The 12,141-nt window shown below is 39.5% G+C and overlaps 1 protein-coding gene across 6 annotated transcripts in view; it reads right to left on the bottom strand.

Moving 5' to 3' along the window:
- Nucleotides 1–9,215, bottom strand: part of NFAT5 (nuclear factor of activated T cells 5) — a 32,053-nt gene extending 22,838 nt beyond the window's left edge. For 2 of the 6 annotated variants that reach the window (XM_057384995.1, XM_057384994.1), the window contains exon 1: nucleotides 9,089–9,215. In XM_057384995.1, the coding sequence (XP_057240978.1) occupies nucleotides 9,089–9,146 (58 nt within the window). In that variant the 5' untranslated portion in view covers nucleotides 9,147–9,215. Of the gene's footprint in view, nucleotides 1–3,105; nucleotides 3,219–9,088 lie in introns of all 6 variants that reach the window. The other 4 variants (XM_057384991.1, XM_057384990.1, XM_057384992.1 and 1 more) reach the window with 3 other exon arrangements.
- Nucleotides 9,216–12,141: the final 2,926 nt, after the last annotated feature.

Here is a 12,141-nt window from a genome sequence, read left to right on the forward strand (position 1 = left end):
TCCCCGTGAATCAGGAGCAGCTGAATGATACCAGTTCCATTTTCCAGCTTGTTCTTTGGCAAATACAGTGGCTGAAATTGGGAGAATTCAGTCACTTTGCATTCCAATTTAAAGGCAAATTTCTCCTTTCTATATCATGCATTAATGCAATGCTTCTTTCAAAAAACATTTATAGGATTGGCAAGAACTATTAAATCTAGATATTCATTTCAGTGACAATATTTAGGAGCTGATTTGCAGCCACTTTGAGTTGAGACAGCCCATTGCTATTTGGGAAGTTTGTTTTGGTAAAGAGGATCATTTTCTATCCATCATTTATACCTCCAAAGAGAAGCAGAAGTGACCCCCTGGAGCACCCGGCCGAGCTGCAGGACAGAGGGGTTCAATCCCAGGATTTGTCCCAGGAAAGGTCAGAAAATGGAATTCAGGAGGAGCCCAAGGCAGTGTGGGCACATTGGGTGTCTGTGGGACAAGGACTCAGACCATGAAATCATTACACACATGCAACAGCAGCAGTTGGAGATTTCTCCTCCAACAGATTAATATCAGATTTATCTTTTCCCATCAATCCTGGGGATGTGAGAAAGCCTTGGACACTCCAGACTCAGTTGTGTGTGGGATACAAACACCAAGCACTGAGCTCAGCAGGTGTTTCAGTGAATCTCCTGGCCAGGAATGCAAAACCTGCACTTTTCCCTCACTTTCCTAGGGAAAAAAAKAAATATATCACTGAACCAAATGTTTTTGAGCACAAAGCTAAAAGAGCTGGTGAGGGTAGAGTCATTTTAGCGTGCAGCACTGKGCAATATTACCATTATTGCAATATCATGATTATTGCTCTCCAAAACAATTTATACTCCCTTCTTTTCCTAGAAGTGAAGAAATATTTRTATGTATGAATATGTGTATGAGGCTTTTATACTTCTAAAAAGTAAATGAATATTGTCCATTCTAAAATGGTTACACTCTCCTCCATTTACCAGAGATGCCCCTTTGTAATGATCAGATTATGGAAATAAATCCAAAGTGAACAGCAATGGCAAGAAAACCTCTCTTTAGCCTTATATAATAAATTAATGCCATTAGCACTGATAAATTAGAAAGCATTATAAATATTACAGCAAATGGAATAAACTGGCTGTACTGGAACAATCAAATACACAGATTTAAAAACTTTGTGGGTGGATAAATCAGATAAATCATCAATTGTTCAGTAGCATTTTAATTCATGAAAATACTAAGAAACAGTGAAATCTATGTTTTCTCAGAGTCTGCAGGCCTTGAGCCATTTCATCTCCCTTTGAACTAATAAAAATCTGGGTCAATCAAATAAGAATTCATGAAGTTACTGCRATGAATAAACAGTGCTTTACATGGCTCCCATCTGGGTTCATCATTTTATTCCAAAGCCAGTGACATTTGTATCTGACACCCAAAGGAGACTTCTTGAATCAACATGCTGTATTTTGGAAAAAAAAATTAGTCAGTAATTTTAACTTGTGCTGCTTTACAAGGTGAGAGCATACACACACCTTCCCCAGTTTGAACATTCCTTTTATTTTACTTTCTTTAGACACACTTTAATGGGAGCTGTTACAGGTGGCTCATGATTTGCAATTTAACAGTGCGTGCAATAACAAATACATAGATGTATTTTGTAGGTACATTTTGAAATAGAAGACTGAATAGATTTCATTGAACAGTCTCAAAATCAAACTTGCTTTCAGAGCAATGACACTGAACAGAAGCCAAGTGCTTGTCATGGCAAGTGTGCAGCCTCAGGAATAGAAATGAAATGTGCACCAGCATCACAAGCTGGGGGGGGCAGGGTGGTTTCTCCTTTTTTAAATAAAAAACAAGAGAAAAGAATATTTCACATTAGAGCAACTGTGATYACTGTTGAAACTAAACCTCCTGAATGTCTTCATTGCCATCACTGTAACACGAAAGGGAGCTGGAAGAAGTAATTCAGATTTTGCTGCCTATGCCACAAGCTCTTTCTCCCCTAAAAGAGGCAAAATTGTATCAATCAGTCCAGCTCAAGGACTAAAAGTAAGAGAGCACACAGCAAAGAGTGGCTCTGGGAGCAAACCAGGGCAGGCTTTTCCTTTTCAGTACCAAAAAGCAAAGRAAATTTATTACCTCCTGCATTAGCAACCAAGGCAATGACATATTTTCTATATCCTATTCTCCTGTGAAGTCAAACAAGGCATTCAGCCTCTAAAAAAAAGGGTTGGAAAGGCAGGAGAGAGAAAAAAGAAATCACTACTTGGCATTGAGGGAGTCTTTTTAGGTAACATTTCTGTGGAGCCAATGCTGAAATCCTTGTTCATTCTTTTCAAACACTCTTAAATACAACAAGGATTACCAASTCCTCAAAGAGAAACACTGTCCTGATGACTGTGTTTTTTAATTGCAAAAGCAAGTCACTTCCCAGGCTGGAAAGCCCAAGATTGCAAAGACAAATAAACTGGAGATATTTTTGGTTTCACAAAYTTTCCAGCCACCTTTGCATGGACAAGCAAAAAGCCATTAAAGAACTAATTTTTTCCTCAGAACCTCCCCTGCATCGATAGTATCCTCTATGCTGGGTGCAGAAAACAARTGTCAAAAATGAAAACTCACCCACAGGGTGAGGACTAAGTGGTGTATAAGCTTAATATGTAAAGTATAACTTCTATTAAATGTGTCAATTTATCTAACATGTCATGTCCTTGGTAAGATTTTTTTATGTTAATTGATTTATTTGAACCCCTGGACACAGAAGAACAATTTCAGGACAGACCCAGAAAGAAATTGTGCAAAATTTCCACCATCAACCTTTGCGTCGTCAAAGGTTTTAAAAGTAAAACCCAGAACTTACAAAGTGGCTGCAAACCTGCTTTCAACACCTCACATGCCAAACTTGGGGTTCTACTTTTCTTCTTCTTGTATTACTGATGTCATGTCAAAAACTTTTCCAAAAAGTTTAGTTTCAAATCAGTATCAATCCACTATTCAGAAATAAACAAAAAAATTAAAATTAAAAAAAAATTTAAAAAAAAAAAAAAAAAAAAAAGAAAGAAAGAAAAGAGACTTATGAAGAAGTCTGAAAACAAGACCGACCTATACCCTGGGTGAGATTGGATGGGTTAAGTGTCTCTGGCACTATTTGTCTTCACTATTGACAGACACTGTCACACAACCCACCACTCGATGCCTGTCTCTGAATGGCGAAGCTAGAATGCAAGTTAAGTGTATTAATAGAGAAAAAAACTAGCATCCCAGCAAATATCATAAAGCAATCCAATTCACCAGTTATTAAACACACTCAGATTCAAGATAGGTAGGTTAATTTAATTTACATTAAGCCCAACAGTGTAAACTCCCCTTTACATTCCCATGCTGACCCAAGCAGTGTATTATTATACTTTGGGTAAATACATCAATCAATGGTTTGGTTACGACTCCCRTTAACAATTAACACTCCAGTTGAGGTATCTGGGGAGGATTTTTGTTAGTGCCTCTCACACACAATTGCGTGGATCTCACATATTCCCACTCAGCAGTAAAAGTTGAGCCAAGCAAGCAGAACTCTGGGACCCTCAGCTGCTGTCTCCAARCTCTGCCTGCCTGAGACAGCAGAGTGATGGATCTGGCAAAGAACACCTCAGCTGCACAGATTATTTAGGAAAACCCCAAGCAAAGCCCAAGAAATCAAGAACTCCTCTTGGTCATCAGACTGTTGTCAATGCTGCCACAAGAGGAGGTGCCCAAGCAGCAGCACAATAGGACTAATCTTGCCCCTCACTTGCACTGCCTTGCTTTTCCATTATTTCTTAAGGAACAGGGAATTCCCACGTCCCAGAATAGTTSTCAAGTCTTTCTGATCTAATAACAGGAGCCATTTAATGCAAGAAATTGCCATTAAAAAAAACCCTCACAGAATGATGAAACAGCTTCTGGTTGACTGAGGAGTTCCAGAAAATTGGGTTAACTGACTGTATGAAATCCATGAAGACTGAAAACAAACTTAATTTAGAAAAAATATATGAACTAGACATTAAATTCATGAAGACTGACAYAATTTAGAAAAAAGATATGAACTAGACATGAACACCAATATAAATATGGAATTCTAAGGAAGCTCACGGAGCCAGGAACGCTCTCAACACACACATGACTCTGTACAACTGGGATATTCCAACTGAATTTGGAGTGAACACTTCTAAAATGTTTCCATAAAATGGAAACAATAAGAAAAATATTTGTCTCTGGCATTTCCCAGCAATGAGGTCTCACCAGGAGACCCTTTGGAACAATGGAAGAACCTCTCCAGGCTAAGCTGAGCCTCATCACAGCCTGGCCTGTCCAGACTGGGCTCTCTCTTTGGAGACACAAGACTTTCCAGGAGAAATACCTAAACCATGTACAGCACCAGAAAGGTGAGTTTTGAACAAGCATTGGGGTCTGTCTGAGGTTCACTGTGTAAGGAAAAGAAGTATTTGAGCCATGAGTGGAGCAAGCAGGCTGCAGACAGAAATCCCTGGAAGAAACCCTCCTGGAAATGACAGGAAGGCACTTCCAACTGGGAGGGCGGTGGGAAGAGGAAGGGAAAAGCCTACAAAGAAATGGAAGTTTTTACAGGCGTTGGAGAGCACAAAGAAGTGGTCACAACAAAGAAGAATCTTTTTTTTCCGCTCATTTGTTTAAAACGTGCAATCGTAAGCCCAGAATAAGAGAACGAGGGACAGCCCTGCAATCCCCTTTGAAATCTCTGCTAATCATTTCTGTATCAGGAAAATGGATCTGTAACAGGAAAAACTGACTAATGACACCAGGAAGGATGATAAATTGACAAAATATTTTCATTAAAAATAAAAATGAAGAAGCCTTACAAGCCACTCAGGAAAAACTAAACCAAAACAAATCCATCTCCATTTTGAGGCTTTATAAGAATCTTCAATTTGAGGATGATGAAAAAGACTTATTTTGGCAGCAGAAAACATGCTTACCACCCAGCCTCCACCCCCAAGCAATGCAGATACTACTATAGAGACATGGGTAAAGGTAATTGAGAAGAAAAGCCTTATTTTCATAATTAAAATTACCAAAAATGCTTATGGCAATATTTTAATAACATCTCCGATCAAAAAAGCCAATTACATCTATTTGGAACAAGTAGATCATCCCTTTAATTAAAAAGAAGCATAAAATGGATCACAAAGAGGTAAAGTTTCAATATTTATCTACTTTTCTTCTAGGATGTAATCACAGGTTTTTGGGAGTCAGAAGAATTCACTACATCACTGCATCCCAATATGAAGAATGCAAAAGAAGAGATCAGTAAATACATTTAGTTCTCTTTTTGTTGCAGCAAGAACACCTCTCTGGAGAATTCCTCTGGAAACTGCACAGCAATGCAAAGAGTATGGAAATATATATATATTTGCCTTTGTGGGAAATGGAAAGCACTTGAGAGATCAACAAGATGAAGCACCTCATTCCAAGTTTTGCTGCAGGAAGAATGAGGGACAGTGAGAAGGGAAGTGACTTTCTCTAATAATTCATTGGGGTTCAGAAGGTTTGAACATTCCTGGCACTGGAGATAAAAGATGGAAAAGCAGCACTCATTTAAAAAATATGGTCAAAAATACTCCTGAACATCCCCAAAAGACAAGAACCGTGTGTTACCTACAAGCTGGCAAAAASATCTTTGAGAAAGGACTTAAATTGGCGGAGTGAATTTTAAGCATTTTGAGGTTCAAGGYGTCTTGATCAACACCAAAAAATTGTTCAGCCTTTCAGAACCAACTGAGAAGAGATTCAAGCACTGCTCATTGCAACTGGAGCTCACAAACACTGGGCAGGGGCAATGGGAAAGCTTCAGGCCCATTTATTTMACGTAAAATCTCCAGGAACAGCACACAATGACATTTCTCAGCATGACACCCTCATGCATTTCCAGAGTCTGGAAGATGATTCATATTTAATGTGTTTATGGTGCTGTACCAGGCAAAATCCTCCTTTTCCTGTCCCCTGAACAAAGACGCTGGAATTCAAGTGGCAAGAACAGAGAAAGGTTTCCAGAGATAAAACCAGATCCTTTCCYTCCCTTCTGCTTTCCAAAAGAGCTACAAAATTAAAGGCTTGAGATAGCAGCTCAAAATCCCAGAGTTCTRTGAAATCATACTTGCCTGTTTGATATTCAGAGAGTGGGTAACACCTCTTTTGTCTGGATTAATGAATAGGAGATACACATTTATTAACAAATTAATGAAAATCCAATCAGCAACATTCCATTTTCATACTCTTACAACTGTTCTGTAAATCACAAAACAAATCTCCAGAAGAACTAGAAGTCTGTCCCTGTGAGGTCATCGCTGCTAAAACCAGCCCATCCTGCTCCTCCAAAAAAACAGGAGTTAACTGCAGCAGTATTTCCAACCTATAACATGATTTATATGGGATAAAATCCCACACCAAGGTGACAGAAAAGCCTTAAATAAGCTGAATTTCAGCCAGATACTGCCTTACATTTGTTTCAGGAAGCTGAGAACAAGCTGGGTGAATTACCAGAGGAGTAGTAAAAAGCTCTGAGCACACTTTGGATCAATCCCTGCCAGGGATTCCTCTCATTGCTCAGAGTAATGAGATCTGCAGGGGAATTCTACATGGTGTGGTTAGCTGTTCAATTAGCCCCTCCTTTTGAAAACAAGAGTAAATGAGATTACCTACAGCACTCTGCAGACTGAACTATCATTTCCCTCTTATTCCTAAAAAARGAGGTAAATAAAAGCAGACAAAAAGCCCAGAAGACTTACACAAAACAAGGGAAATATTTCAGATACCAAACAAGAGGTTGGCAGTCCTTCCGCTTCACTCTGCTCCTAATACTGTGTCAGCTCCCCAAAAATCTGCCTAYAGTCTGCTATTAAACATTTGATATATGTAAATGATATTCAATCYTAATCTTTTGAAATGTAAGTGTAAAATGTACGTTTGTTTCCCTGTATAAGTGCTTGGCTTGCACAAAGCCCAGGATGATTTTCCTACGAAGAAAAGCCCAGCCAAACCTCTTGTTATTACTTGAGGAGGCTAACACAGATGGAAAAGTATAGTGGCAGCTTCTCAAAGRCACTGCAAAAATCCCCAAACAATTAAAGAAAATAGTTAACCACCCTTTTCTCTACCAATGTGGCATAAGAACACAGACAGAACGAGCCACGTTCAAACCAGCAATGGAAACAGAACGGGTCTTTGCTCCTGTGGGGTTTTGTTTTGTTGGGTGGGGCATTTTTAATAGAATTTTTAACAACTGTCCCTCCAGCTCTTGTCCCAAGTCCTTTTCCAGGTCTCCTAAGGTCACYCTGGACCYTTCTCTTCTCCASGCTGACMAATCCCAGCTCTCAACTTGGTACCAGCTCAGTCTTTGTCACCCTATGTGGTCTCTGCCACTGAAAAGTGCTCGTAGGTGAATGATCAGGTCTCCTTTCAGTGTTAAAAACTGCCTGAGCATTAATTTTTTGAAGTTTTTCATTCCAGAAACTCGTGCTGCAGTTTAACCCAAACACATCTAATGCATCTCRGGTTTTTTAAAGGATCTGGACTGGCTGTTGGCAGACACCAAATACCTGGAGGCAACAGACTTTTAGTTCCATTCAAGTTTTTAAGTCTTTTCTGTTAGGTACAGAATTAATTAGCAGTTCAGGTCTGTCTGTGGATTTAGAGTGTAACAGGGTTTGTGGGATGTTTTTGTTCAGTTGTTTTTAGGACATGTTTCTACAAGATTTGGTTGCTGCTGTCTATGAACCAAACCCATTGTTAAGCATCTTGATTTTAGAAACAGATGCCCAAATTATTTTTTTGTAAGTGGTATAAAARTATCAAATCCTTTCAATATAATAAAAGCATCAAATTCTTTCAATGACTAAGTTCCACTGTGCACAGTTAAATCCACAGGTTCTCAGGAGAGGTCTGGCAAAACATGAATGGTGAGCAGTGCTGTAAAGTTTCTCTGACAAACCTACAACCACTTCAGGTTCTGATCAGGACTCCTGGACCATGCAAATCTGGGAAACATTCTCACACAAACATTTAATGCATATGAACTCAGAGAGAGAGAAAAAGGAATAATGCAGCTATCTGAATCCTCACCCTGTAGACTTTTTTTTCTCAAGCAACAATTTAAGGCCAATTAGGAAAGTGGAACATGACCTTGTAAGAAATATGGGGATCAAATTATGAAAAAAAAACCACTTATCCAGTGAAGGGAGACCCATCTATAGTGGGCAAATGATCCTTTTTTTCCCCATTGCACATGTTTACTAACATATACAAGTTATTGACAAGAATTCCAGATGCAAGCCAGCACTGAGGCTAACCTCCCAAATCACAGCTTTCTCRTTAAATGATCCTCACTTTTTTATGTTTAATGAAGATCAATCAGAGTCTTTAAAGTCTGAAACATGACTGGGAAGTAAGAAAAGGATGCAGATTAAAAGGTCATGCCTCTTTTTTCTATRTTCTCAGTTAGAAAGATACCTACACTGGCCATTTATAGAGTTCCAGCTGACATACATTATATCCTCATGTACTTGAGGATTTTTTACCACATCACACTAGAGATGTGTGTGAAAGCAATTTAAATACTACACTTCCTCAGGCCCCAATGGAAAACATGACCTTTTCTTCCCTCACATTTTGGTAAAAGCTTCATGGCCCAAAATGTCATCTCCCACTCCATTTTTATCCTAACTAGAATCCGCTGGTTTACAGTCAGTCAGCATTCTGCCCTAGTTCCAAACAGGGATTTATTCCCTTGGAAGACAGAGTGCATTCTAGGAGTTAATCGCCTGTGTGGCGTAACAGAATAGAGGAACAGATAATTTATTTCTTATGAAGCTGCATATATGGAAAACAGCAACCATTAACATAAAATACCTGACGCTTYTGATCACCCAGCTGAATTACACCACCTACATTCTCCTAGAATGAACTCTGTTACTTCTCCACAAGCTCTTTTTTTTTTACACTCAGAACTTTGCCAGCACTGTTCATGTTGGCCAGAATGTTACAAGAAAACACCAGAATAAAGGAGAGTCCTTACCAGCAGCAACTACAGCTGGAGGCGGCGAACCGGCCTCGCCACCGCTTGTTTGGCTCATGGATGCTATGGATGTTTCTCTGGAAGGTGGTAACTGCAGCTCCTTTGGGAGAAGGTCATAGACAGATTCTGTGGAACAAAAAGAACTTCATCAGAAACTCATCCGTGGCCTCTGCAAGAAATGAAATAATGTTTTTGCCTAAAAGATATGAACCAYAATCCAATCCCTTCAGAACCTTTGGGAAAAGTTACAGGGAGTGCTTGGAAATAACAGCATGGGAAAAAGTTATTTCAGAAAACAAACATTAAGATGCACATTCTGAAGATTGAAACAAAGGACACCAACTTGTTCAAACAAAGAAATAACTCATGAACTTCCACAGAAACTGTTCTCATCCAGAGCGAAGGGCTGAGAGCAGACATCACATGAGAATCCAAGACAAACCTGTTCTCAGAATTCCAACTGTGCAATTCCAAGGAATTTTTGGAATTTTCCCAAGGAAAAAAGCCTAATTTAGCACCATCATCCACACAACATGCTATGAATCTTAGAATCACAGATTGCTGTGGGTGAGAAGTGACCTTAAAATTTATCCCATCCCATCCCCTGCCATAGCAGGGACACCTTCCACTGTCCCCAGGGTGCTCCAAGCCCTGTCCAGCCTGGCCTTGGGCACTGCCAGGGATCCAGGGGCACCCTGTGCCAGGGCCTGCCCACCCTCACARGGAACAATTCCTGCCCAATATCCCATCTAACCCTGTGCTGTGTAAATCCCAAGGTTTTGATCTCTYTTCCTCCTTGTGTGTTACCCAGGAGACCTCCTAAGGTTCCATCCTAAGAGTTTGTTCCATCCTCTCGTATTTACAGCTCTGAATCTAATTCCAGCCTCTCACACACCTGCAGCCTTAGGTGTGCTCTCCAGGTGTTTCAGGATAGGAGCAGAGTGTCATATTTTAGAGCACATTTCAAGGAATTTGGTCTTTATCAATGAAGCATGAAATTAAAGATTGGCTCTTAATGGTCTTGTGATCTTTGGGAATGTGCTTCAATTCTAATGCTGGCTTTGCCTTCCCTCCCCTCTTTATCATATTGTTGGAATTATTCACAAAGATTAGAACTGTGCTGCTTGTGGATTACTGCRAAAATCATGTGTTCCCTGAGAAAAAAAAAAATATCCTGTGGGAGTCTTTGATGTGAGCATCCCTTTAAAGCAAAAGACTTGACACAGCCTTTGCCACATTGCAGAGTTAAAAATAAATTTCTTAAACAAAAAAAATCCCCAAGAACCAGCCCAAAGAGAAAAGTTCCCAAATTACCTAATAACTTAAGGTTTGGAAAGGAGGTTTTGTAGTCAACTCCAAATATTTTATGAGTCATGACAGAACGATGATGACAATTGCTCCTCTCAGAGGGTTTTTTGAGGAGAAAGGAACGGAAGTGTATGTCTATATTCAACTTACATATGAAATATAAAGGGTTCTGCAGACACACACTGTTGCATTCTTTTTGGGGCCCCTCACTAAACATTTTGAGTAGCAGCAGCCCTGAACACCTGCCTGYCTGTGATTTTCCTGCCCTGCTACAGGTAGTAGTTCCAGTGCCAGCTGGAGTAAAAGCTGGTRCTCATTTACAAGGGCTTGTACAAACTGCTGCATCATCTCTGAGGAAATGCAAACRCAGCTGCTCCTTGTAGTAAAACAGGAGCAAAAGTGAGAACAAGTGCTGCCTTCTAATCCCTTCCAAGCTATTCTGTGAGTCTATGAGCTTTCAGAAGGAAAACTCTCCTGGCTTTTCTTACATCATTGGAGAGCTGCAGTTCAACATTTTCCAGAGGGATCCCAAGTGCCTGGGTACCTTTAAGAACTCTTGCTGCCACAMACTTACTCCACACACATCAGACTTCAAATGAAACTTTGTGTTTTCACCTAAACACARGCCAATGTTTATATATGCTGAACTATAAATAGCATTAAAGCAAAAACTGACAAATTCCAGAAACATGAGACTTGTTGTAAGGAAACTAATTCTTCCCCAGAGGATACAGCTCCCCCCATGCTCACACTGTACTAAGAGCTGAAGTTACTGCTCAGTCCCTCTCCATCACCATGTTTTACACATGTGTGCACACTTACCAACACTGAGAACATGAAATTTCCTGCTAAAATTTTATATTGATTCATGCAGAAAACACCCACTAAAGGGAAAGGCTGCTACAGAAATGCAGTATTACATTTGGAAGCAAAAATAGCATTTCAGCATCGTTACATATTTCTACATAATTAATAAAAAAAAAATGTGTAGACAGAATTCCTGCTTCCAGCAGTCAGTGCTGAATCAATGAGGCAGTTTCAGCTGTCTGACAGCACTAAGTGTCTTCTAATTTATTGTTGATTTAAATTCCGTAGACGAATACACTGGTTGATCTCAAGTTTCTGGGATTTTTTTCCTGGAAGTAACTCCATTTATACTCAGCATTTAAACACATTTTCTCTCTCCATACAGGAAGCAAGGAACACGTGTTTCAAGATAAGTGTTATTATGAAATATAAACAAGATAACATGCAAACAAGATAACAAAACACTAGTGATCAGCCAGAAGTCCCACACACTGGTTTCCCCATGCAAGCTCTCACCTGCATTAAGGYAATCAGTTATTAGACATCTTATCTACAGTAAACTTTCAAATCTCCTATCTTTCCCCAAAATATCTCRCCTAGACAAGCCCAGTTTCGCAAATTCTGCTCCCAAAACCAAGGACACACAGGGACAGGCAGATTTACAAAAAGTATTTTAAGTGTCAAATTTCTTCAACTGCCCTTTATCCGATTATCCTGCCCTTATAATCTCTCATCTGAGATCAGCTGCTTGGAACTTTGATCTTCCTGCCAGTTGTACTGACAGTCCAGAAAATTCTMTTTCACATTTGTTATATGGACCAGAACTGCACTAAGCATGGGATCAAGAGCCAACAACACAGCACCTAAAATCCAGAAAAGAGTAGATTGAACTTGAATCTGCACAAAACATTTGGAATGTAYGTATTAATAAAAAATAA

Source organism: Malurus melanocephalus, unplaced genomic scaffold (genome assembly GCF_030028575.1).
Source record: "Malurus melanocephalus ecotype Western Australia unplaced genomic scaffold, MMel_1.1 scaffold_766, whole genome shotgun sequence".
NCBI classification, from domain to species: Eukaryota; Metazoa; Chordata; class Aves; order Passeriformes; family Maluridae; genus Malurus; species Malurus melanocephalus.